This window comes from Pollicipes pollicipes, unplaced genomic scaffold (genome assembly GCF_011947565.3).
Source record: "Pollicipes pollicipes isolate AB1234 unplaced genomic scaffold, Ppol_2.1 Scaffold_5724;HRSCAF=6776_pilon_pilon_pilon, whole genome shotgun sequence".
In the NCBI taxonomy this organism is placed as follows: Eukaryota; Metazoa; Arthropoda; class Thecostraca; order Pollicipedomorpha; family Pollicipedidae; genus Pollicipes; species Pollicipes pollicipes.
Genome location: NW_023596746.1, coordinates 37718490 through 37740974, shown reverse-complemented (window position 1 = coordinate 37740974; position 22485 = coordinate 37718490). Strand labels below are relative to the sequence as shown.

The following is a 22485-nucleotide window of genomic DNA, read 5'->3' as shown; positions in this document are numbered from 1 at the left end:
CTTCCTCTCATCTGAAGCGCTGCCACCGGCCGGCCGGCGGCGGGTAGGGACGACGGCTCGCTGGGCGGCCGTGCAGCAGGGCGCCGCGGCGGCCAGACCCAACCAGCCGCTCAGTAGCCCCTGCGCCAGTCGAGCCGGTGCAGCAGCGACCGTCCGGACCCAGCCAGTGGCTCAGTAGCCCCTGCGCCAGTCGAGCCGGTGCAGCAGCGGCCGGCCGGCCAGGTGGCGCTCCAGGTTGTCCAGGAAGGTGCGGCCCACCTCGTCCAGCCGGCTGATGTTGCCCACGTGCGGACTGATGGTCACCTGCCGACGGCGCTCCGCACGTCAGCGCGGCGCCTCTCTCACGCCCGGTCCGGTGCAGCGCTCTTGTGCTCTCCGCGGGGCCGCCGACTGACGGCTGTGACACCGCTCTCCACAGCGACCAGTCCGCTCACTGCTGGGCCGAGCTCATCGCCGAGAAACGCTCCTCATCTCTGGCGTGGGGACTAACGCACGCCCGGGGGCAAAACCGGAAAACCGGACACATGAGCGCCGCATTCAGGCGTCGCTCACGGTAGAAACAAACCAGCGCAACAGTTAAATCCGTGGCAGGAGCCAACTACCTTTGTAGCGCTTTAAACGAACACATACAAGTCTCCTATTGCACTGAATTGCGGTGGATCGCATAACCGGACATCACCGATGGTCAAGCTTGTATTGCACAAGCCAGCGTGCGTAATCCTCTCCTTTGCTATGAAAGAACCTACTAAATACCATCCAAACGGTTGCAAAGTCTCTGGTCACGCCATGCAGTATGGTCATAATCCCACCGCTACGCGATTCTCCGCACTCGGGATTGATGTGGGCTCTTGCAGCCCACGTTTCCCTCGCAGATCTCATCACCTTACCGCCCGCATCGTAAAACGTTTCTTAGGAACTGTCGCGACCTGTTGTACCACTTTGTATTGCTGTCTTCCCTGCCTGCTCCCCTCCTGGCTTCCGCGGCTCGAAACGGTCTATCCTGATGACCCTCAACCCGTCAATCTCCCAGAGCGATCTAACCTATTCCAAACTGAGCTCCAAGGTCAAGAGTAGTCTAGCCTGCCCCTGAATGGCCTCCCACGTCCCGATGCAGTCCAGCCCGGTTCCCTGACTGACCTGCTCCATGTCCCAGAGTGGGCTGTCGGCCGGCAGCGGCTCTGTCTCGAACACGTCCAGCACGGCGCCAGAAAGTTGGCCGGCACGCAGCGCCTCCACCAGGTCCGCCTCGCGCACCAAGTCGCCCCGGCCGGCGTTGACGAGCACGGGGCCACCCCTCAGCTGACCAAGCACGGCTGGCGACAGCAGGCCGCGCGTGGCCGGCGTGCTCGGTAGCAGGTTGCAGACGTAGTCGGCCGATTGCATGAGCTCGCCCAGTTGGCCGCTCGTGCTGCCGGGCGGGTATGGTGGTGGTGGTGGTGGGGGTGAGCTACGGTCGCCCAGCAGACCCGGGGAGACCGGGTCCAACGCACGGCGCTAAGCCCAGGGTGCGGCAACCGCAGGTGGCAGATCAGATACACCAGCCCCGGCTGGGCAGACCGGCCCATGCTGGACAGGCCAGCCCCGGCCACCGCATGGCCACACGAGGTCGAAGCGCAGCTGAACGGACATCGGGGCGGCACGCACGGTCGACGCCTGTCCTAACTTGCTTGAGGGATGTTGAGTAAGGCATTCTTCTCCACACACTGCAGTGCCTTCCGGCCTTCAGTACACTGAATCAATAAAATTATGTCTCACACACTAACTGTTCACTCACAACGGCAGAAAAAGGGGTCCCGTGACCAGTTCGACTTACAACATCTTGTCGAAGATTTCGTCAGGGGCCTTCTCCGTCCTCGCGAGCCCGTGCACACGACACCCCAGCTGCTTGAAGAGAAGGCCAGCTGCAAACGGGGGTGGGGTGGGGTGGGGCTGTTACTACTTAGTTACTGGGGGCTTTCCGGCGCTTTGGCTATGCGGTCCTGTAGCGCTCCGCGGGCAGCAACCAACATGTGTCGCCAGAAAAGGTGAGGAGCGTGCGAACTACCATCTCCAGGTATTCAAAACGTCACAGGTCGGCACAGCATAGGCGAAAGCAAAATACACAGCCTGCATGCGCTTTGAAGGCGTTCCTATCATTTTCGAGTCGCATCCTACGCTGTTTTCCAAACAACATGGGATAAGCACCGACCTGTAATTTACGAAGATGCGAGCACGACTAAAGGCAAGCTTCGAAAATTCATTTTAAGGCAACCCTCATGATTCATTGACAGCCAGTGATAATCATCCGGAGCAAAAATGCCAACCCCACGCACACGCTCCGCTAAAAGCCCATAGTGCTGAAGGAACACAATTACTTAGCCACTGATGGTACCCAGCACACTTATTTATTACAACTGGTAGTGTTAAATTCTTGTTTTAGTTGGTTATTTTGCGTCACCTTTGCTGTCATGCATCATTGACTTGTGTTAGAACCAGTTTTCTTGCTAAGCATGAAAGTCGTCGATTAATTATGCTACACATTCCATTTCAGACCCTTCCCGGTCATGCAATGGCCATGCCAAACTCCCCTCCCCTGCTGATCGTGTGGTGTAAGCGTAACATCCCTAACAGGTAACATCCGTTCCGCTCCTTCACGCTCGAGGTGCAAAAGAAAGACAAGCGCATTACTTGAATGAGCGGTAGCGGAAGACATCCGGCTTTGAAGATGGAAAATATTTAAAAAACATAAAATGACTTACAACCACACCGAGCAAAACGCCGTGCTGTCTAAAACACCCCTCCCCCCTTGTCATGCTTCAGTCATGCTCCATCCCAACCCTCTGCGCCTCCATGTGACGCGCAATGCATGGCCCCTAGCTAGCTGTGTACGTGGGCACGGGCGACAGCACCTCGGTAATAACGGGCCATTTTCTACGGAGGCTATGGGACCACACATAAAACTGTGAATGATCTCCCCAGTCCGTCACCCAAACGCCACTTGACGCGCCTGCGTCTCAACACGCACCGCACGTGCTCTGCCAGCTGTTCTCGTCTAGTCCTACACCACTGCCGCTTCGCTGGTCATGCCACCTCTCGCTGGCAGCCGGGACGACGCAGCTGCCGGAGCGGTGTGTGCGCGTGCGGCTGGTGCCTCACCCTGATAGCCCATCTGGCCGGTGCCCAGCACGCCGATGGTGAGCTGGGAGAGCGGCCGGTACATGTGGCCGCGCTGAGCCCAGCGGTGCTGGCGCTGTGCCTCCCACAGCCGCTGAAAGCCGCGCTCGTGGCACAGCACAGCGGCCAGCACCCACTCAGCCAGCTCGCGACCGAACTTGGCGCTGGCGAACCGTGTGATGGCAAACGGCGGTTCAGGCTGTTGACACAGAATGGTTCTTAGATAGGTTCTCACTGTGTTGGATGATGTGTCAGTCTTAAGTGAAAACAACAGTGCAGACGTGTTAAAAATTGTGATGCTCAGTATGTATACTGCATGTGCTGCTCACTGATCCAAACATGTAGACCTGGGTCAGTTTGTTGATGATGCAGTCAGACATCCAAAGAAATAAATCCACTTTTAACAAAGGTTTTTACCTGAGTGGTGTCAGTTTGTATACTTTTGGGTCATTGGTCACTCAATATTGAAAAAATCCAGGTTTCTATGATCTGCATGTGCATGATGTATAAATGTATGAACAGAGCACCATCAAGAAATCATACCTTTCTGTCAAAGTCCCCTTGACCTCTTAAAAAGGGTGTTAAACCATTTTATCTTCTTTAACCCTGATCCAGTTTCAAGCCCAAAATCATCTCATGGTTCATTAATCAGTACCAGTGTCTGTATACTATTTGCTAATGTACACTTTGTTAGCACCAAAAGAACCAACATAGGTTGGTGACCACACACTGAAAACATTACCATGGCTGATTACATGAAGTGCATTTCCTAGTGACTAATGCATGAATATTTACATTTTTACAGCTGGAAGCATACCTCATCTGGTTGGTATTGCTCCAAAAGCTCATTAATGCCAGCAAAGGTCATCTGGGCCCACTGGAGCTTAGGCACAGAATAGAGTCTGCTTCCTAGCAGCCCAGGAGTAGTAAGGAGCACCTCAGCCTTTTGCAGCTCCTCTGTGTAGTCAGTTGGCATGGCTTCATTCCCTGTGGTATATCAGTAATTGCATCAATTAACACTCCATGTTTGGTGTGAATCTTTGGCTTTGGTGCAATCTAGGAAATATTGGTGTTACCACAGCAACTAGAAAACTCCCTCCAAAACAATTCTTCATGCTCCTAAAAGGTGACTGTCCAAAAATGGAAAGTCTGTCTGAAACAATAAAATGCATTTTGTGACATTTCCTCCAAAATGATACAGCCTGAAAAGGCATAATTTCAAGTATTGCAGTGCAGAGAATTGCATACCCATATGTAGGGGTGTCACAGTGGCCTCAGAATTATGGCAACATCCGGAGAAATGGCGCCATAGACTCTGACACAGACGCACCTTCAACAGGAAGTTCGACATAGCTGCAGGACTCCGGGCCGTTCTTCGAAAGGTACTTGAGAGCCAAGGCCAAATCTGTTCGAGGCAGCATGATGTGTACTCTGCAAGCCTTTAATGACGCCATGGCAGTGCAACTAGGCAACTATCTGGCCACCACAACCCCTCCCCCTGGGCTCAGCAGGCTTGAAGCGTTGTAGAATAAGACTACGCGAGGTATTCGTATTTTGCGCGCATTGAATGTCTTAAGCAAACAGATGAACTCGCTAGCACCGAAACGGGTAATTTCACAGCTGTTCATGTAGCCATCAATATCGTCAACAATAGATGATCTCAATAGTCTAAAGACTCATAGATCTTGATTTGAAATATGCATTTTTATCTTTGAATCTGAGCATATTGCCCTTAAATGAGTATCATTACCTACAATTTTACTTTTGGATCACCGTGCTTGTGATGACGTAAGATTAACAGCTTTTTGTCTTTTAAAAGTGGTAAGAAATTTCCCCCACATTGTCGTGAGTGAAGGTAACTCAAAATTGAGAAGGTAAGATTAGCTATTGTGTGCCATCTTGATAGAACGCAGTGGCTTAAATTAGTTGAAAATACTTGTTTAGCAAGATATACGGCAGTAGGAATGTTCCCTAGCGACAATACTTTTTTACTTCCTTCGACGACAAAGGGAAAGGGGGTAATATTATGCACGGATCTGGCGCTTTTGTTCATCTTGCGTAAATGCTGCAGCGATTTATGGTGCTTTGGGTGCGAGTGGGCGGGGGACGTTGTCGGCTGGCAAATGGGAGGGGATGCGCGGGGTTGATCGGTGCTCCGGTACATTTTGGAAGCCTTTTACAAGCTTAAACGGCTGCCAGTCACCGATATTATATTTGTGAGTACGTGGGTATGTTGTTTTTGTCATGTTAAAAACAAACCACATAGCTAAGACTCGCTGTTCGCTTTATTCGAGACTTCCATCCGCCTCGGACAGGCTTCCGTTTGTTTTGTGGAACTTAAAATATGTGGGATATGTGCAACGTGCATGCCATACAGCAGATGAAGGCAATTATATCTGGCGTGATGTAGTTGTTCTCAGCATTCCTTTACTGGTTAACATTTTCTGGCATCAGGAAATGCTGTGGACTCAGCTGCCTGCCTGATGGAAAATCAGTCAAAGAAATTATCAATCATTATGCATAACTTTTGAGTACAACCTTATTGTCTTCTAATGTCTGCCATTGTTAGATTGCACTCCAGGTATCTTCCATAGATCGGCAGCATTTTACCCTTGCATGTAGGTAGTCATATATAGGTCAGGGTGTACTTTCCTACCTAACATTAGAAAAATCATTGTACACCATTTGTTGTGTTTAAGGCAGGACATATCATGAACAATCACAAAACAGGTAGATTCATGATCTTACCTTCAAATGTTTTATAATTACTATGGCGAGCTCCCGAGCGCTGCACCTGCACACAGCGGCCGCGACACCAGTGCCATTACTGTGCGCGGTCACAACATTGCTGCGCATCAAGCAGCATCAAGAACCATAAAAATGTAGGGGGCCAAGGTAACAAGAATCCATGGAATTTGATCCTCGACGCCAATGGGACAATGGGTTGCAGGGGGATTGGGTGGGGAATGTAAAGCAAAATGAGAACATTGCAGCTAAATAAAAGCTCACTATATGGTGCCTATATGTGGCGTGGAACACAGACGCCGATGGGATGCTGGGTGGAAGGGGATATAGGGTGGGGAGGTTAGGTTAGGTTTGGTTCAGTTTGGTTCAGTTCAGTGGGTTGGGTTTGGTTCAGTTAGGTTAGGTTTGGTTCAGTTAGGTTAGGTTTGGTTCAGTTAGGTTAGGTTTGGTTCAGTTAGGTTAGGTTAGGTTAGGTTAGGTTAGGTTAGGTTAGGTTAGGTTAGGTTAGGTTAGGTTAGGTTAGGTTAGGTTAGGTTAGGTTAGGTTAGGTTAGTTAGGTTAGGTTAGGTTAGGTTAGGTTAGGTTAGGTTAGGTTGGGTTAGCTTAGCTGAGGTTCTGGTCTTAGGTTCTATATATATATATATATATATATATATATATATATATATATATATATATATATATGACATAGACTTAATGGTATTGCTCATACAGGATGTTGACCTACTGGAAAGGTTGTGTGCTAAAACTTCCAAATATAATGCTGTTGGTGCTGACCAGCCCCTAAAACTGAAATACAAGAACTTGCACATGCTTCTTCTTTTGCAATAACACTTGGCTGGAGCACAGTGATATCATAAGTACATATGCATAGTTATCTTTATTTATCATGTAATGACCTTCCAGAAAGTAAAGGCAAAGCCTAAAGCTGCAGAATTTTTATTGTAAAGAGCAAATGTATGAAATAATAGCCAGCAATGTGCATGAATATGGATCTGATGCATTTATATAAATTTCTAGAAGCAATATCATTTCCTGAATTTATTCATAATTGTATTCACAGATGATTGAATTCCTTCCCTTACTGCAATGGAATATGAGCTGAGGGTCTTTTTCAATTGATAAATTGCTGTGATGCATGGAGGAAGACCATAGAAACATTATGCATGAGCTTTATTAGATCCAGATATGCTATATAGTACATGGAATTAGCATGGACCTACACATGCTCAACATAAGGAATGATAGATATTTAAGATGTGTGTGGACCAATATGAGCAGCAATAGTTGTTATAACTTGTAAGCCCAGTTTGAACCAAGTATTTATACAAAACATGTTGTATGCAGGTATTACATGCAAGTGAGGAACACACCATTGGATGTACTTAACATTTGTTTTTGTTGGGACCCTGAATTTGTAATTTGGCTATTCACCCACAGGCCATCACCACCAAATGGGGATATCTGTTTTTTTTAAATTTCATTCCTGCATAAGTATGTAGTGAAGATCAGGCTAAAGGGTATGTTTCACATTTGAAGATATTAAAGTAAGCATGAGATATTATGGAACAAACACTGATTGAGAGCCAATTGGCAGCTAGAAACTGTGCTCATTATTTTTTTTACCTTATTGTCACATGGCTTATGGAATGACAGGGTTTGGACAAGGTTATTATGGCTTCATGAATGCGAGGGTTACTTTGAAGTGCTCTCCCCCATACACCTATCTCATTTTTGCAGGTGTGTAGCTCAGAAACTAAGGGGCTTAGGCCTGAAGAATGGCATGATTGTGAACAGCACTGAAGGGTCTTCAAGATAGCTATTTCCATTCAGAACCCCTTATAAATTTGGAATATTCCTCTTAAGTATGAAGAATGTCAATATGAATTCATGACATCAAACTTTTGGCTTCTCAGCAGCCTCTGCATGTACAAGGTAGCTGCTTATATGTTTCACATGGACCCTGAACTCTGATATCTGACCTGTCTGGCTGATTGGCTAAGCCTGAGGCACCTTTATCCTGAGTTGGCCAGACTGCTATTTTTTCTTGATACTGGTGATGCTGGTGGGCTGGACCTAGATAAGGGAAGAAGTAACAGACAGTGAACACTATGCATATCATAGAACAGATTTAACATGCCTGCCACATAGGCAACAGAATATTGCCACTCTGGCAACCACCCACCAGCTGCATTCCCAGTTGGCATCTTGGGGCTAGGAGCCAGCTGGGTAGCAGCCTTTGAAGATCTTGCATAACCCAGAGGCCCCTCAAAGGGTAAGATAATTGTCGCTGAGTCATTTGTTTTTGTATAAACCAAAAAAATGTTTTCAGCTTTTGGTGGGTACAGTTCCTACAATGGTGTTGCCTGATGGCTGTTGTATACACCAGAACTCGCAGCTGGTAAAGCTGGTATGTGCTGTTTCTAGAAATATCAGTGATTTCATCTGCACAAATTGGCTCTATTTTTACCATGAGACTACACATTGTACAGAAAACCTGATGTCTTATGATGTCACTGAGTCCATCATCCTGCTCATCACCTTCCTGGGACTATCTGTTCTCTATGATGTGGCAAGTGCAGTGCAGTGTGTAAAACAAATAACAAATATAGTGTATAAACTAAACAGTGGTTAATGAATGTATGTTCACCTCATAGCTGCCACCTGCCCTTGTTTTACATGGCCATGTGTATTTGTCAAAGTAGGGTTTATTTGTCTTCATTTTTTATGTATGTTAAGGGGAGTGTTCTTCATCCTCTTTCATAACCTTTTGCATAACCTTATCCATGTTTACCTCCAGAACAATCCAGAAACTAGAACTAATCTATACCCTAATGTGATACTGACGCTGCACGTTAATTCGCCCCGACCCACAGCATGATTTCGAGTGAAGAACCACTCTCACACAAGGCATCGTCTGAAGTCAGTGGGTACGGTAACGGCGACAGCGGACAGCGGTGGCGATCCGTTTGTCACGCTGTGCTGTCGTGGTGCTCGGGGCGGGAGCAGGCGTTCCATGACGTCACTACAGCCTCCGTTGCTCCGGTGGCGCAGATGGCGTGCGCGGCTACCCTGAGCCGGACTGGCTGGGTCACTGCCTCTAGGCGTGTGCCTGCTGTCGGTATCGGAATGGACACCGTGCCCCCCTACCCCCTCACCACAACTTCAGCAGTGCGCAGGGGGTGGGGGTAAAGCTGGCATAGGGTACTTCACCGGGCAAGACAGGAGGACCACCCTGCCAGCAGTGCGCAGGGGGTGGGGGTAAAGCTGGCATAGGGTACTTCACCGGGCAAGACAGGAGGACCACCCTGTCAGCAGTGCGCAGGGGGTGGGGGTAAAGCTGGCATAGGGTACTTCACCGGGCAAGACAGGAGGACCACCTCGGCCAGTGTCCAGCGTTTTCACAGCCTACAATAACGAGGCGCAATCATGTCGTGACCTGCATTTAAAACGGCGCGACGGAAGGATCTTTGCATTATATATGTCCGTATCAATGCATATGTATCGCTATCACTAGCCCATATCGATTCGTTATACGACTGGAACTGCTCTGCTTTAGTTATGCATAGCTGACGGTGGTTATCGTGGGGCTATCGTGGTCTCATAGATTCAATTGGCTCGCTCGGTTCGATGGCGCCGGCCTGTACATAGCCTTCCGGGCGATGCCTCTTATCGTAATTTTACTTGGCTCGGCGCGTTTTGTAAGTGTAGTTCGTGACTGCCGTGCTCACCATAAAACTTCTCCGTTACAATCTCTGGGACTTATTGAATTACACTGCTTTGTTTCATGTTTTGATGTGAGCAGAAGCGCCGGTCTTTTGTCAAACCTTGCCCGTGGTCTAACCAGGCCACGCCGCGGCGGAGGCGGCCGAGCCGCGCCGGACGCCACGTCGCCCCCCCCCCGCCCCCCCAAGAGATCCGCTCGCTGCGCGTGCATCCGGGACGGGCCGGCCGGCGAGCCGTGTCCCGATCTTTGCACCTGTGCCCCGATCTCTGCACCTGTGCCCCGATCTCTGCACCTGTGCCCCCATCCCTGCACCCGTGTCTGGATCTCTGCACCTGTGCCCCGATCTCTGCACCCGTGCCCTCATCCCCGCACCCGTGCCTGGATCTTTGCACCTGTGCCCCGATCTCTGCACCCGTACACCCATCCCTGCACCCGTGTCTGGATCTCTGCACCCTCGTCCCGATCTCTGCACCGGCGCCCTGCTGTCCGTGCGCCGCTGACGGTCAGCAGCCAACACAACCGGCCGCTCTTCCAAACAAACAGAGGCGGCGGCCGCTGGCCGAACCGCCGGCCGGGCGCCGTCAGCGCCGGCCAGCGCTGATGCGGGACGCCACGCCGCGGCACGCGGTCGCGGCTGCCGCGCGCGCGCCGGCCGTCGGCCGCGGTCCGACGCGTCGTGCCCGACACCGGCGGCAGGCCGACACTGTTTACCGGCCGGGCGGAAGTTTATGCGTGGCAGCGGTGGACGGAAATTGCTCGCGGGCGTGGTGAAAGTTCATGATTAGTTTGGGAGGCGGCAGCCGGGCGAGTAGCCTCCAAACACTGTGCGGGCGGGAAGGGAATGAGACTCAGGTGTGCATACGGGCTCGGTCGCGACGAGTGTCAACGACTATGCGCCTCTGTGTTTTGACGCTGGCAGAAAGGTCAATGAGAGACTGATCCGACTGTGTAGTCCGCCGCTCTCGATTTCAGTCGTTTATAATTTGCGGGACGTATTGTTTATTGAATGTCGATAGTCGCGTCGCAATTGAAATGCCTGCACTGCAAACAGGGTGGCGGGTCCTCTGGCGGCGCCGTCGGCTTCACGTCCACTTGTGTTTCAGGCGCTATGGCGAAGTTCCGCTAGCTCGGCTGCCATGGACGCCCTCGCCGTGGACGGCTCAGGTGGGTCTACCGCGGCGCGGCCACGCACTCGCCCCTCTGCCGGGCCGGCCAGCTGACCGGTGCCGGTGCCGGCCCCTGCCGGCCGGTGCCGGTGCCAGCGCCGTGGTGTTTTGGCCGGTTGTGCTGCACGAGGACGGGTGTCCAGCTGCTGTTGGCCTGGCTGGGATCAGGCCGGGCGCTGACGTGACACTTGTTTTCGGCCGGGCACAGTGCATGTAGTTATCGTCAGTTGAGTCTCAGGGGGGCTCGTAATCCGTGACGGTCGTGCATGTAAAAGTTGATAAGCTTTTCCACTTGATTTCGTGACTAGGTATGTCGCAGGGAAGAAAATTGTGGCAATGTTCAAAAGGCGACGCGAAATTCTTCATCGTTCATTTTCGCAACAGAAGGCTTTGATTGCATTTTGTCGTACCGCGGACTCCTAGGGCTGTTCCAGTATTACAATGCACGTATTAATTCAGCCGGAAGGTTATAGCCATTAACTGCAGTTAGGCATATGATGTTTGAGATCTGAAAGCAAACTTGGTAAGCCCAAACGTTTCTGTCATACCTGCATGAAAGCTAACTAAAAGCAAGCCGTGCCAGAGCTTCCAGTTATCATGGCTCATTTGCTTCAGCATCGTGTTTGGCGTAATATTATGAACGCCCTGCACATTCTTGCACGATATATTTTTCCAGTAGTTCTATTTTGCCCTTTGAAGACGCTTGTTGAGATTTGGCCGTCCGGGTTATTAATTTTCTATATGGGAACTTGCACTGGGGTCGTGAATGAATTGCCGTCTGACTGGAAAGTCATTTCACCGGATTTTTCGCAGTTGCGGTACTCATACAAGTAAGAAAGTGTCACTGCCTAGACGCCCGGAAACTGCAGGCACGTACGTGCATCAGGCTGCTCAGACGAGTGGGGAATGCAGACGGGCCAGTATTGACTGATCAGACGTGCTGGGAATGCAGACATGCTGTGCCGTGCCGGCACTGACTGATCAGACGTGGGGTAATGTAGACATGCTATGCCGTGCCGGTATTGGCTGATCCGACGTGGGGGGAATGCAGACATGCTGTGGCGTGCCGAAATTGGCTGATCAGACGTGGGGTAATGTAGTCATGCTGTGCCGTGTCGGTATTGGCTGATCCGACGTGGGGGGAATGCAGACATGCTGTGGCGTGCCGACATTGACTGATCAGACGTGCTGGGAATGCAGACATACTGTGCCGTGCCGACATTGGCTGATCAGACGTGGGGTAATGCAGTCATGCTGTGCCGTGCCGGTATTGGCTGATCCGACGTGGGGGAATGCAGACATGCTGTGCCGTGCCGACATTGGCTGATCAGATGTGGGGTAATGTAGTCATGCTGTGCCGTGCCGGTATTGGCTGATCCGACGTGGGGGGAATGCAGATATGCTGTGCCGTGCCGACATTGGCTGATCAGACGTGGGGTAATGTAATCATGCTGTGCCGTGCCGGTATTGGCTGATCCGACGTGGGGAGAATGCAGACATGCTGTGCCGTGCCGACATTGGCTGATCAGGCATGGGGGAAATGTAGATGGGCCAGCGTCGCACCCCTCCAACATGTGGCAAATACATACACGCGGACATGAGATTGCTCCGGACGTTTGAGTAATGCGGGCATGACAGCCTTTGCTGGCTTAGGCGTTTGGCAAGTGCAGACAGGTCAGCATCAGATTTCTCTGACATATGGCAAGGGCATACGAACCATGAGGCTGCGGAGACGTCGGGCAAATTCCCGCGTAATTACGGAAGCTACATTTCTGATTATGGCTGCGACATGACCGCTACTCGAGCGGGTTTATAATGGCCATCTGTCTAACGAACGGTGCATGGAGCGTTTAATGGAATTCGCAGCTCGCCGAGCACCTGAGATTGTGACAACCTCAAGGGTGGGAACAGACAGTGGGTTGTAAGCCCGGCAAGCTTGTGATCGGAGTACAGCATCTTAATACATGCAGCATGCAGCTAGAAGTGATAATGAATTACGTCCGGTAAAGCTCAGTGACCGGATTTACATGGCAAGTGCATTTCGTCTGCGAGTGGATGCATCTCGTTTGCGTAAGTCACGGCTGAAGAAGATTTTCGGTTGGTGTGCCAGGTCCGAAAATAATACATATTGGATATCGTCCGACACGGATGGCGTTTGGCATTGCGTTTCGGGTGAATCTTAGCGACCGCGCACCTGTGCACATGATAACTGATCAAGACCCTCATGTTACCTTGAGCAGTTTTTGCGGAAAGGGTTGTCCACTCAGGCAAGCGAAACGTTTGACTTGTGCAGCGCCCACTCACCTTAGTTGAGAAGGAAAAAGGTGTTGGGCTGCAGCTATAACATGTTGCTTGGTCGTGGAACGCCCCACAGCTTGTCGCTCCACCGCGTTATAAATGTGTGAACGGAACTGGAAAGAACCCGTTGCTGAAGGTTCTTGTGTGATTGGGTGCGCTCTTCAGTCACCCGCACCACCCATCTCGGCTTTGGTATGTCGACCAGCGCCTCTAAGTGCACATGTTGCATGCGATTCGTGCAAACGGTGTGTGTGTTCTACCATGAATCAACCGTTTCAGAAGTGTTTATTTATGACTCCCAGCTCACAGCAAAACAACCGAACAGGCCTCCCAGGCGTGCTGCTTGGGTGCGCCGTCTGCTGTCCGTTAGCTGTAGAGAGGACCGGGCCTCTACTGACGTGCTGTTGGGATGCGCCGTCTGCTGTCCGTTAGCTGTAGAGAGGACCGGGCCTCTACTGACGCGCTGTTGGGATGCGCCGTCTGCTGTCCGTTAGCTGAAGAGAGGACCGAGCCCCTGCCGGTGCGCTGCTGGGGTGCGCCGTTTGCTGTCCGTTAGCTTTAAAGAGGACCGGGCTTCTGCCGGTGCGCTGCTGGGATGCGCCGTATGCTGTCCGTTAGCTGTAGAGAGGACCGGGTTTCTGCCGGCGCAGTGCTAGGGTGCGGTGTCTGCTGTCTGTTAGCTGCAGAGAGGACCGGGTCTCTGCCGGCGCAGTGCTGGGGTGCGGTGTCTGCTGTCCGTTAGCTGCAGAGAGGATCGAACCTCCCGGTGCGCGGACTCACTGGGTGCTCCGTGACTTGTGTTGTATCCCGACAGTGCCAATGTCTGGGGAATACCGGGTTAGCGGTCACTGTGACATCGGGACTTGTGGCATCTCCGAGCTGGCAGCGGGCTCGGATTCGGAGCGGACTTCGCAGCTGATGGCGCTGTGTGCGCGGCTGAGCGCAACAAAGTCACTTTGCACTTTCGTTCCGTTGTCGGGCCTCGAGAATATAGTGGCCGCCCCGGCTGAGGATTGCAAGTATGTTTGTCTCTGAACAGTCGATCGCGCTGTGTCCCACCATCTCTCGTGCAGGGTCGGACTCTTTTCCGCCTGGGGCAGTCCCCGGGTAGAAATTGTGCAGGTCAGGACGCGCATTAAGACACCCCAGTAGTCGCCACCCGTATGTCCGAACCTGGTCGCACTCTGGGACCGGGGAGGGGAATACGGCGCTTCGGTCCTCTTAGCCCCTTTTTAACCTCCTCTGGGCTCGACGTCTTACCATCCTCTGCAAGCCTCTCTGCAGCCGCGTCTCCTTGCTGGTGGTGCTTCCTCTCCTCCTCCTCCCGCACCGGGGGCCGATCCTGTGAGTCACTCCGGAGGCCGAGTCCCCTGGAGCGCACAGAGCCAGCCCAGAGCCTCGCCGGAGGCCAAAGTTCGCCGGCGGCCGGAATCGATCGCCGGTCGTCAGGTGCCCCCTCCCACACGGCGGTTGGGCGGGCGGCCGGCAGGCGGCGCGCGCGTCGCCGCCTCGCCGCTTCGCCGCCGAGACGCCCCGGCGCCGCCGCCGCGGCCAGTGTCGGGCCGTGTTTGGACCGTGACGCAGCGTGTGTCGCCATGGTGGCCCCGCGAGCCGCGTGAGCGCCGCCCGGAGATATGGTGCTGATCGAACCGAGCCACTCGGGTGAGTGAAGTGGCGTCAGCGCCGTCGCTGCCGCCTGTGGCGGGGTGGGGCCGCTGCCGCCGAACTGCCTGCCAGGCTGGGGGCGGGATGCAGATCGGCGGCTGGCGGCCGCTGAAGGTTTGGCTGAGATCGATGGTCTGGCTGGCTGCCGTGGCGTTTCCATGGGTCACGGGATGCGAGCCGCTGCGGTAATGCCACAGCCGTGCTGTCTGGCCGGATCGCCCGCGCAGTACTGCGGGGGCGTGCTACGCATGTGACCCAGATGGCCGTAGGCATGGAAGCTGGATTGGGGCTCAGACCACCAAATCTTGGGGATACAGTGTGGGCATGCCCAAAAGGTGATATGTCGTGGGATTTCGACCTAGTCATTTTTAATTTTAGAGAAGTTGGACGATGTTTTGCACACTTTTAATGATCCTATGCATCAATTTATGCTCAAGGGGATCGTCGCCTGTGTCGCTGTGGATGTCTGCTGGACGGACAACCTCAATGGAGAAATACAGCATCCTCTGAGCTCCCTCCATTGAGCGGAAATGAGGCGTCATTGCATCCGTTCCCATATTCGGCAGCGGGACCTCTGCAATAGACATTTGCTTCCACAGCACATCTGTGAATCACAGAGCCACTCGTTGTGTCCGGTCTTCTCGGCAGGCCTGATGAATGGCTTACACTTGCAGATGACGCGAGAAGTTTGGTAGGTGAAGAGAGGTCATTGGGAGAGTTGGTGTGACCCAGGACGGCACGAAACCAGCTCGTGTGCTGCCGTGCGTCACCTCCTTTATCCCGTGTGTCGCCCGCTCCGTCCGGTTGCCGCCCCCTCTGTCCCGTGCGCCGCTCCTTCTGCCCTGAGTGCCGCCCCCTCTGTCCCGGGTGCCGCCCTCTCCACCCCGAGTACCGTTCGCTCTGTCCCTTGTGCCGCCCCCTCTTCCCCGTGTGTCTCTCCTTCTGTCCCGTGTGCCGCCCCCTCTTCCCCGTGTGTCGCTCCTTCTGCCCCGTGTGTCGCACCCTGTGTCCCGTCCCCTCCTTCCCGTGTGTCGCACCCTCTGTCCCGTGTGCCGCCCCCTCTTCCCCGTGGGTCTCTCCTTCTGCCCCGTGTGTCGCACCCTGTGTCCCGTGTGTCGGCTCCTCTGCTCCGTGTGTCGGCTCCTCTGTCTTGTCCGGCCGCCGTGGGAGGAGCCCGGTCGATGCTGTAGCGGGCTCAGATAAACAGCCTCGGGCAGGCCGTCGGCTCAGACCAAATCAGTCACGCCCGGTCGCCACGGCGCTCAGCCAATCAGCCTGCTCCTGTCAGTTACGGTCGCCACCAAATAGCCAACTCCCGCAAGTTGCGACGCTGCGGCGGAATCGGTGATTCCTGCTGCTCACCGCTGTACCCAATCGGCCGACTGCTGCCAGTTACGGTTCTGCCCGAAATAGGCCCGCGGCCATCGTCGAGTCGGGCTAAACCAGGTCGATTTGGTCATAACTGCGGACGGAATTGGTCGCATGCTGCTGATCACGGTATTAAGGAGATGGTGTACCGAGTGTAAGGGTGTACGTCGCTGTCACAATCATCGGACCCCTGGCGGGTCTCACTGGCCGGGTCAGCGGATCGATACCGCCCCCGGCCAGCGGCAGATGACCGTGTGCGGCGCTCCCTCCCAGGGTATGTTCGGGAGGCGGCGGTCACGGCGCCGGCACGTGCCCGCCACGCCTCGTGCTGAGATTGCGCGGGGCGGGTTACAGGGCGATGCAGGCATAGTGCGGTGTCGGCCGGCGGAGGGGGCGCCAGTTCTCGGCTGGTGGTGCATGGTCTGGCGTCGGCTGGAGCCCCCGTTCTCGACGACTATCGCCACCGGGAGAGAACTTCGACAGAGCTGCTCCGCCCCTCCCGGGGGAGAGGACCTCGGCAGAGCTGCTCTGGCCCTCCCGGGGGAGAGGACCTCGGCAGAGCTGCTCCGGCCCTCCCGGGGGAGAGGACCTCGGCAGAACTGCTCCGGCCCTCCCGGGGGAGAGGACCTCGGCAGAGCTGCTCCGGCCCTCCCGGGGGAGAGGACCTCGGCAGAGCTGCTCCGGCCCTCCCGGGGGAGAGGACCTCGGCAGAGCTGCTCCGCCCCTCCCGGGGGAGAGGACCTCGGCAGAGCTGCTTCCGGCCCTTCCGGGGGGGAGGACCACGGCAGAGCTGCTCCGGCCCTCCCGGGGGAGAGGACCTCGGCAGAGCTGCTCCGGCCCTCCCGGGGGAGAGGACCTCGGCAGAGCTGCTCTGGCCCTCCCGGGGGAGAGGACCTCGGCAGAGCTGCTCCGGCCCTCCCGGGGGAGAGGACCTCGGCAGAGCTGCTCCGGCCCTCCCGGTGGAGAGGACCTCGGCAGAGCTGCTCCGGCCCTCCCGGGGGAGAGGACCTCGGCAGAGCTGCTCTGGCCCTCCCGGGGGAGAGGACCTCGGCAGAGCTGCTCCGGCCCTCCCGGTGGAGAGGACCTCGGCAGAGCTGCTTCGGCCCTCCTGGGGGGAAACCCTCAGCAGAGCTGCTCGGGCCCTCTCGGGGGAGAGAACTTCGGTAGGGCTGCTTGGGCCATCCTGGGGGAGAGAACCTTGGCAGGGCTGCTCCGGCCCTCCCGAACATTCTGCACTTCAGCAGGTTAGGACTAATTCGACCGGATTGCGTGCAGAAGGGTGCAGATCGCGGCAGTAGCCAGGTGTCGGCACGACACCGTCACGTAACAATCTCTACATTAGAAGAGGTGTGGTGCTTTGTTTAGTCGTTGGTATGCATCCAATCAAGAATGCAATATCTACCGTGACTTCCACAATAGATGCACGTGCTCAATATACCCTTCGATGCATGCATACACTGGCAGGGCGAAAAATGGCCCCGATGCCGACGCGCCCTAAAATACCAAATCATCACCAATACACTGGCAGGTACTGCGGACGCCGAACCGCTTGTCCATTCGTTTTTCATTGATGCTGGTATTTTAGCTCGCTCACGTTACGTTCACGCTCATGTTACACCACGCCATGATCATGATGACGTGGAATCGGAAAGTTGACCACAATGGATTCCGGTGCGATTTATTTGAAAGACATTCCGTGAAAATCGAGCTGCAAATGACGATTTTCTTCGCAGACCGTGGTGAAATCTTTCGAGACGTCCTGGCTTGGCAGGGGCCCACGCTTTACCTGACATCACAGCAAAGCTCCTGGCCGTATGCCTGCGGGCTGCCTACATGACCTGGCCCGAGGTCATGCATGTCTCGGCTATGACCAGAACTTCTGTCTGGCACTGTGGTAACCTCAATTCCGTGAAGGCGAAAGAATACATGATGGTTTGGGGGAAAACGACCTCCTGCTGTCCGATTTTGATCATCGCTTTTCTTAAAGCACAGGCTAGGCTCAGATGTAGTCGACTGAAGAATTAAACGTGTGGAAGCTTAAACTTAACGAACATTATAAATGGCGTGACAAATGGGCTGCCGATGACAGCAGATGACAGATCGCCGGATGTCCGACGAGGCCGCAAATCGTCATGGTCGTTCCGGTAGCACCGGTAGCTATCGGCTGACAAGTCATCTGTTGTTGAGTGGAGGACTGGTCAGTGGCTCTATCTGACATGCGATGCCGGGTGTGCAGAGCCGCCGACCGACCGCTGAGAAGCTCGGCGCTCGCAGGACTCCGACGCACCGGTCACGTTGGCCCACCCGTCGGAAATCCCGGCCCTGGTAACCGCTGAGAAGCTTGGCGCTCGCAGGACTCCGACGCACCGGTCACGTTGGCCCACCCGTCGGAAATGCCGGCCCTGGTAACCGCTGAGAAGCTCGGCGCTCGCAGGATTCCGACGCACCGGTCACGTTGGCCCACCCGTCGGAAATTCCGGCCCTGGTAACCGCTGAGAAGCTCGGCGCTCGCAGGGCTCCGACGCACCGGTCACGTTGGCCCACCCGTCGGAAATTCCAGCCCTGGTAACCGCTGAGAAGCTTGGCGCTCGCAGGACTCCGACGCGCCGGTCACGTTGGCCCACCCGTCGGAAATGCCGGCCCCGCCGGTGCTGATTGGAGGACGTGTGCTTTCATCTCCTCTGCGTAGCGCCCTCCTGCGCCGCGCACCACCGGGTCCAGGCCGTTCAGCCGCTCTGCAGTGTATCGAGCGCCATGCTTCGGCATGCGTCCTGCATCTGGCGGCCCGTCGGACCGGCCAGCCAGATGACAGTCCGCACGTCGCCGGCGGCCGCTGTGCCCCCTTCTGTCCGATGTCCGATGTCCGCCATCCGTTATCGCGGCGTGGCTGTGACGCGGCCGCGCAGCCTGAGGTGCGGCAGGTGTCCGCCCCTGTTGCGGTCTGCAGAGGCAGAGATTCACGGGACGGTGCTGCATCCCGCGAAGGTGCAATCCAACTACGCACTGTGTACACTACCAGTCGCGAGCGGCGGGAACGCTGAGCCAAACCGCGCCTGATTGTGACGTTATGGCCCGCGGCATCAGAGACGTGCCCTGGTTATGGTGTCACTTTTTGCCTTACCAAGCAAGCAAACGTGCAAAAACCGCTCGAATCGATGTCCCATCAAGAAATGATGATGATATCTCCCGCTTGGCGGGGCATCAATTTCATTCGTGTTTGGGCTTTCGCCGTCGGTTGAACGGGCGATCGCGCGAAATGCCCGATTGCGGCCTGCTTGCACCCGTTTCACAGGAGGCTTGCGCAAATTCGTGGAAAGTGGCTGGTATGCGGGGATGTCGCAGCGGCGTGGCCGGCTGCGTCGCGCCGCGGTCAACCCATGAGAAGTGACGGTTGGGCGCGCGTCCCCCGGCCGTCTTGGTCCGCTTCCGCGCCGCCCTTGCTTAACCGACGCAGCCCACCGTCGCCGTCGCCGCAGCCCCATATGGCGTGCTCGGCGCGTTTCGCCACCGGCGCGCCGTTTTTCGGCGATCTCCTGTGGGCGGCGACGGTCGTCACTCGATCGGCGCTTGCGGCGACCTTTTTTGGCATGTCGCCAGCCTCTTGCGCACGCCGACGCAAACGTATATGGGGGGGGGGGGGGGGGGAGCGAGGCGGCAAGCGGCCACAGGCCGTTCCGGCCGGCCGCGGTCCGAGTCGGGATCGATCGCGATCGTTCGGTGCGGCGGCGCTACGTGCCGCTACGGGCAGCACGGCGCGTGTGAGAGACAGGCCGGAGAGACGCGACCGCCGCTCGTTGGGCCCCGGAGCGGGAGGCCGGGACGGGTCCCGCCTCGGGCGTGTGACTGTCCCGGGCCAGTGTTGGGCCGCGGACCGGCGCCAGCTATATCGGGCGGCGCTGGTAATTGGGTGCCGCTGATTGGCCGGCCGGCGGGTGGTCTTGATGGCCCGACCCCGGGCTTGCAAACGGCCGCTGTCAGCTGGCAGCCGGATCTCTATTCGCGGTGCCGACCAGGCGGCGCGCACCCCGGATTTAACCGGCGGCACCGGGGCCGGGCTCGAATTAGACGGGTTGCCGGCGGCGGCGGCGCAGCGACCCAGCGACAGCCGCGACCGGCCCGAGGGGCACAGGGTGCTGCTCGCCTCTTGCCCGTGCCCGGCGCGTTGATCGGGCGGTCGATGCGGGACCGGCGCCCGCCACCGGAGGCGGATGTCGGCCGCCCGCCGTCTCAGACGGCGTCGGGCGCGCGGGGGCTCCCATGTGACGTTTTGGTTCTGATCTCGGATTGGCGCTGTTTGAGGGGGGGGGGGGGGCGTTCGTCCTATGCCCGAGGCCATACGATACGTGGCGCCCTTCAGAAGCGAGCGTGTCAGACGGGGTGCGGATGCTGATGAAGGCGTCTCAACTTTGTCGATATGCGATTCTGATTTTCCTCATCAGGCTCGCTGTCCTTTGTTAGAGGGTGTCAGAGAATTATTTGCAGCTACGGTCGTGGCACATCGCCGTGCAGCTATGCGATCTATCCTTTCGCGCTGGTGTGCTATGCCAGTTTCAGTCAGCGAGACGGATTTTTACGGCGTTAGTGCACCGTGACGACTGGAGTTTTATGATCCTTTCTCCAACAAAGATCTGGCACAAGATAAAAAAGTGCACAAGGCTCACGATGTCACCGCGAGAAACCGGCATTTCCCGCCTGATTGACTCGCCAGCGATCCACTCTCCGCCTCTCTGTCGTGGCCGCCGCCGCCGCCGCTACTCACCGTAATGCGCCAGCAGGTACAGCGGCTGCGGCTCCTGCGCGCGCCGCAGACCCACCGTGCCCGGCCGCCGATCTGTGACACTCGTGCCGCGCCGCTGGCGATCGCGGCTCGGCTCGTGCGCGCGCGCGCTCAGCCGGCCGTGAGAAACGGGTTCGGCGCGCGCCGGCGGCGGCGCCGCGCCGCAGGAAGGAGCCACCCATCTGCATTCCGGACAAGGCTGCCACGGCGGCGGCGATAGCCCCGTATGGTCGCACCTGTTGACCGGAAGGTGGTCCGGACCGGCTGATGGTCCAGCTGCTCGGTGGGGGCGGGCAGCCAGCCAGTTCGGGTCGGGTCGGATTGGGCTGGGAGCTGACGGAACGAACGAGTCCGGAACAGACGGAACGCCGTTGCCACCCGCCGTTTGTGCGTCATGAAGCTCGTCTTTGTGTGTACCAGCAGTTTCCGTTGTTTGTACCGGGCTGTCCGTCTCTTGCCTCCGTCTACGTGTTGGCGCCCGTATGTGCACCCGCATCTCGCCACCTGGCCCAAGGGCGCTGGCGGTTTCTGCTGTGAAATGTCTGGTAATTGTGCATTGAATCCGTAGTATGGTGTAGCACTCGTTGAATGCAAGTTATTGCTGGTTTCATCTTGTGTCACGTAGCTATGTTCAACTATATTGTCCGCTTGCACATATACGGTGGTGCATTGAGTGAGAACTTGTCATGCTGACAAGAATACCAGGAGCCTTAAGAGCCCAAGAATACCGTAAGCATACCAGGAGATACTGGTTCTGACTGATATCCGGCACACTGTGGTGTTTCCTCCATGTATTTCGTCGATGGTTTCCTCTATGCTCGTGGTATTTTTTTATTAGCATTGCCTCGGTGTGTGGCTGATAGCTCCCCGTTTCCTCAGTGTTGCTGCTTATTGTTTCACCAGCGGCTGCTGCACATTGTTTCACCAGTGACTGCTAGGCTTTGTTTTACCAGTGGCTGCCGCATCTTGTCGCATGTCTCAGCTGCGTGAGCTGCTGTGGTTCCCGTGTTTGGTCGGCGATGCTGCGTCTGGCTGCTGTTACCCGGCGTTTGTCTGTCGGACGCGTTTCTCCCGTGCGCGGCTGTCGTTCGTCGGCGGCCCAGTGTGGCGCGCCGCTGCCGGAGCCGGGCCGCTGTTTCTCTTGTGTTTGGCTCCGCCAGCCCGCCAGCTGGGCCGGCCATCTGTTGACGCCGCCGTCGTCACTTTCTTCGGGAGCGGCCGCGGCCGCGCGCCGTGGCCCACATGATCGCTGAGCCGGGCCGGGCCGGGGCCGACACGGGCCAGTTGGCAGCACGGAGAGACGCGCCCGGCCCCGCCCCGTCCCGTCCCGTCCCGTCCCGTCCCGCCTGGGACACCGGCTGCCCGCCACACCGGCCGGGACCTGAGTCGGCTGGCGGCGGGGGCGTCCGCTCGGTGCTGATTTCAAAAATTTCAAGAACGTCCACCCCCTGTCTGTCGTATTTTGAAATTGGACTTCGGAAATTTTTGGAATTACCCAAATTTTGATTCCAATCGGCGTCTCTGCAGGTGGTTGGAGTGATGCCGGCTGCGGTCTGGGGCCGGCCCTGGTGTGTGCCGAACACCCA

General features: G+C 55.9%; 2 protein-coding genes across 2 annotated transcripts in view; one reads left to right on the top strand and one right to left on the bottom strand.

The window, feature by feature from the left end:
* Window positions 1-103: 103 nt before the first annotated feature.
* Window positions 104-4658, bottom strand: LOC119102527 (glyoxylate/hydroxypyruvate reductase A). Its single transcript, XM_037225910.1, has 6 exons — window positions 4484-4658; window positions 3971-4140; window positions 3136-3352; window positions 1814-1901; window positions 1138-1408; window positions 104-303 (listed from the first exon to the last, which is right to left on the bottom strand). The coding sequence occupies exons 1-6, from the start codon at window positions 4605-4607 to the stop codon at window positions 172-174; spliced, it is 1002 nt and encodes a 333-aa protein (XP_037081805.1). The 5' UTR covers window positions 4608-4658; the 3' UTR covers window positions 104-171.
* Window positions 4659-5277: 619 nt separating this feature from the next.
* The window catches only part of C3G (C3G guanyl-nucleotide exchange factor), a 55156-nt gene continuing 37948 nt past the window's right edge, over window positions 5278-22485 (top strand). Inside the window, 2 exon segments of the mRNA XM_037226459.1 lie at window positions 5278-5369; window positions 10729-10789. Coding sequence (XP_037082354.1) covers window positions 10762-10789 — 28 coding nt within the window. The 5' untranslated portion in view covers window positions 5278-5369; window positions 10729-10761.

What these genes read in the sequence shown, in the direction of transcription:
- LOC119102527 (XM_037225910.1), bottom strand. Translation starts at nt 4,607, where the DNA reads ATGGCGTCATTAAAGGCTTGCAGAGTACACATCATGCTGCCTCGAACA. An exon ending in TGTCGAACTTCCTGTTGAAG is followed by an intron (nt 4,141 to 4,483) that starts GTGCGTCTGTGT and finishes GATATACCACAG; the next exon opens with GGAATGAAGCCATGCCAACT. An exon ending in GAAATCTTCGACAAGATGTT is followed by an intron (nt 1,409 to 1,813) that starts GTAAGTCGAACT and finishes CCCGCCCGGCAG; the next exon opens with CACGAGCGGCCAACTGGGCG.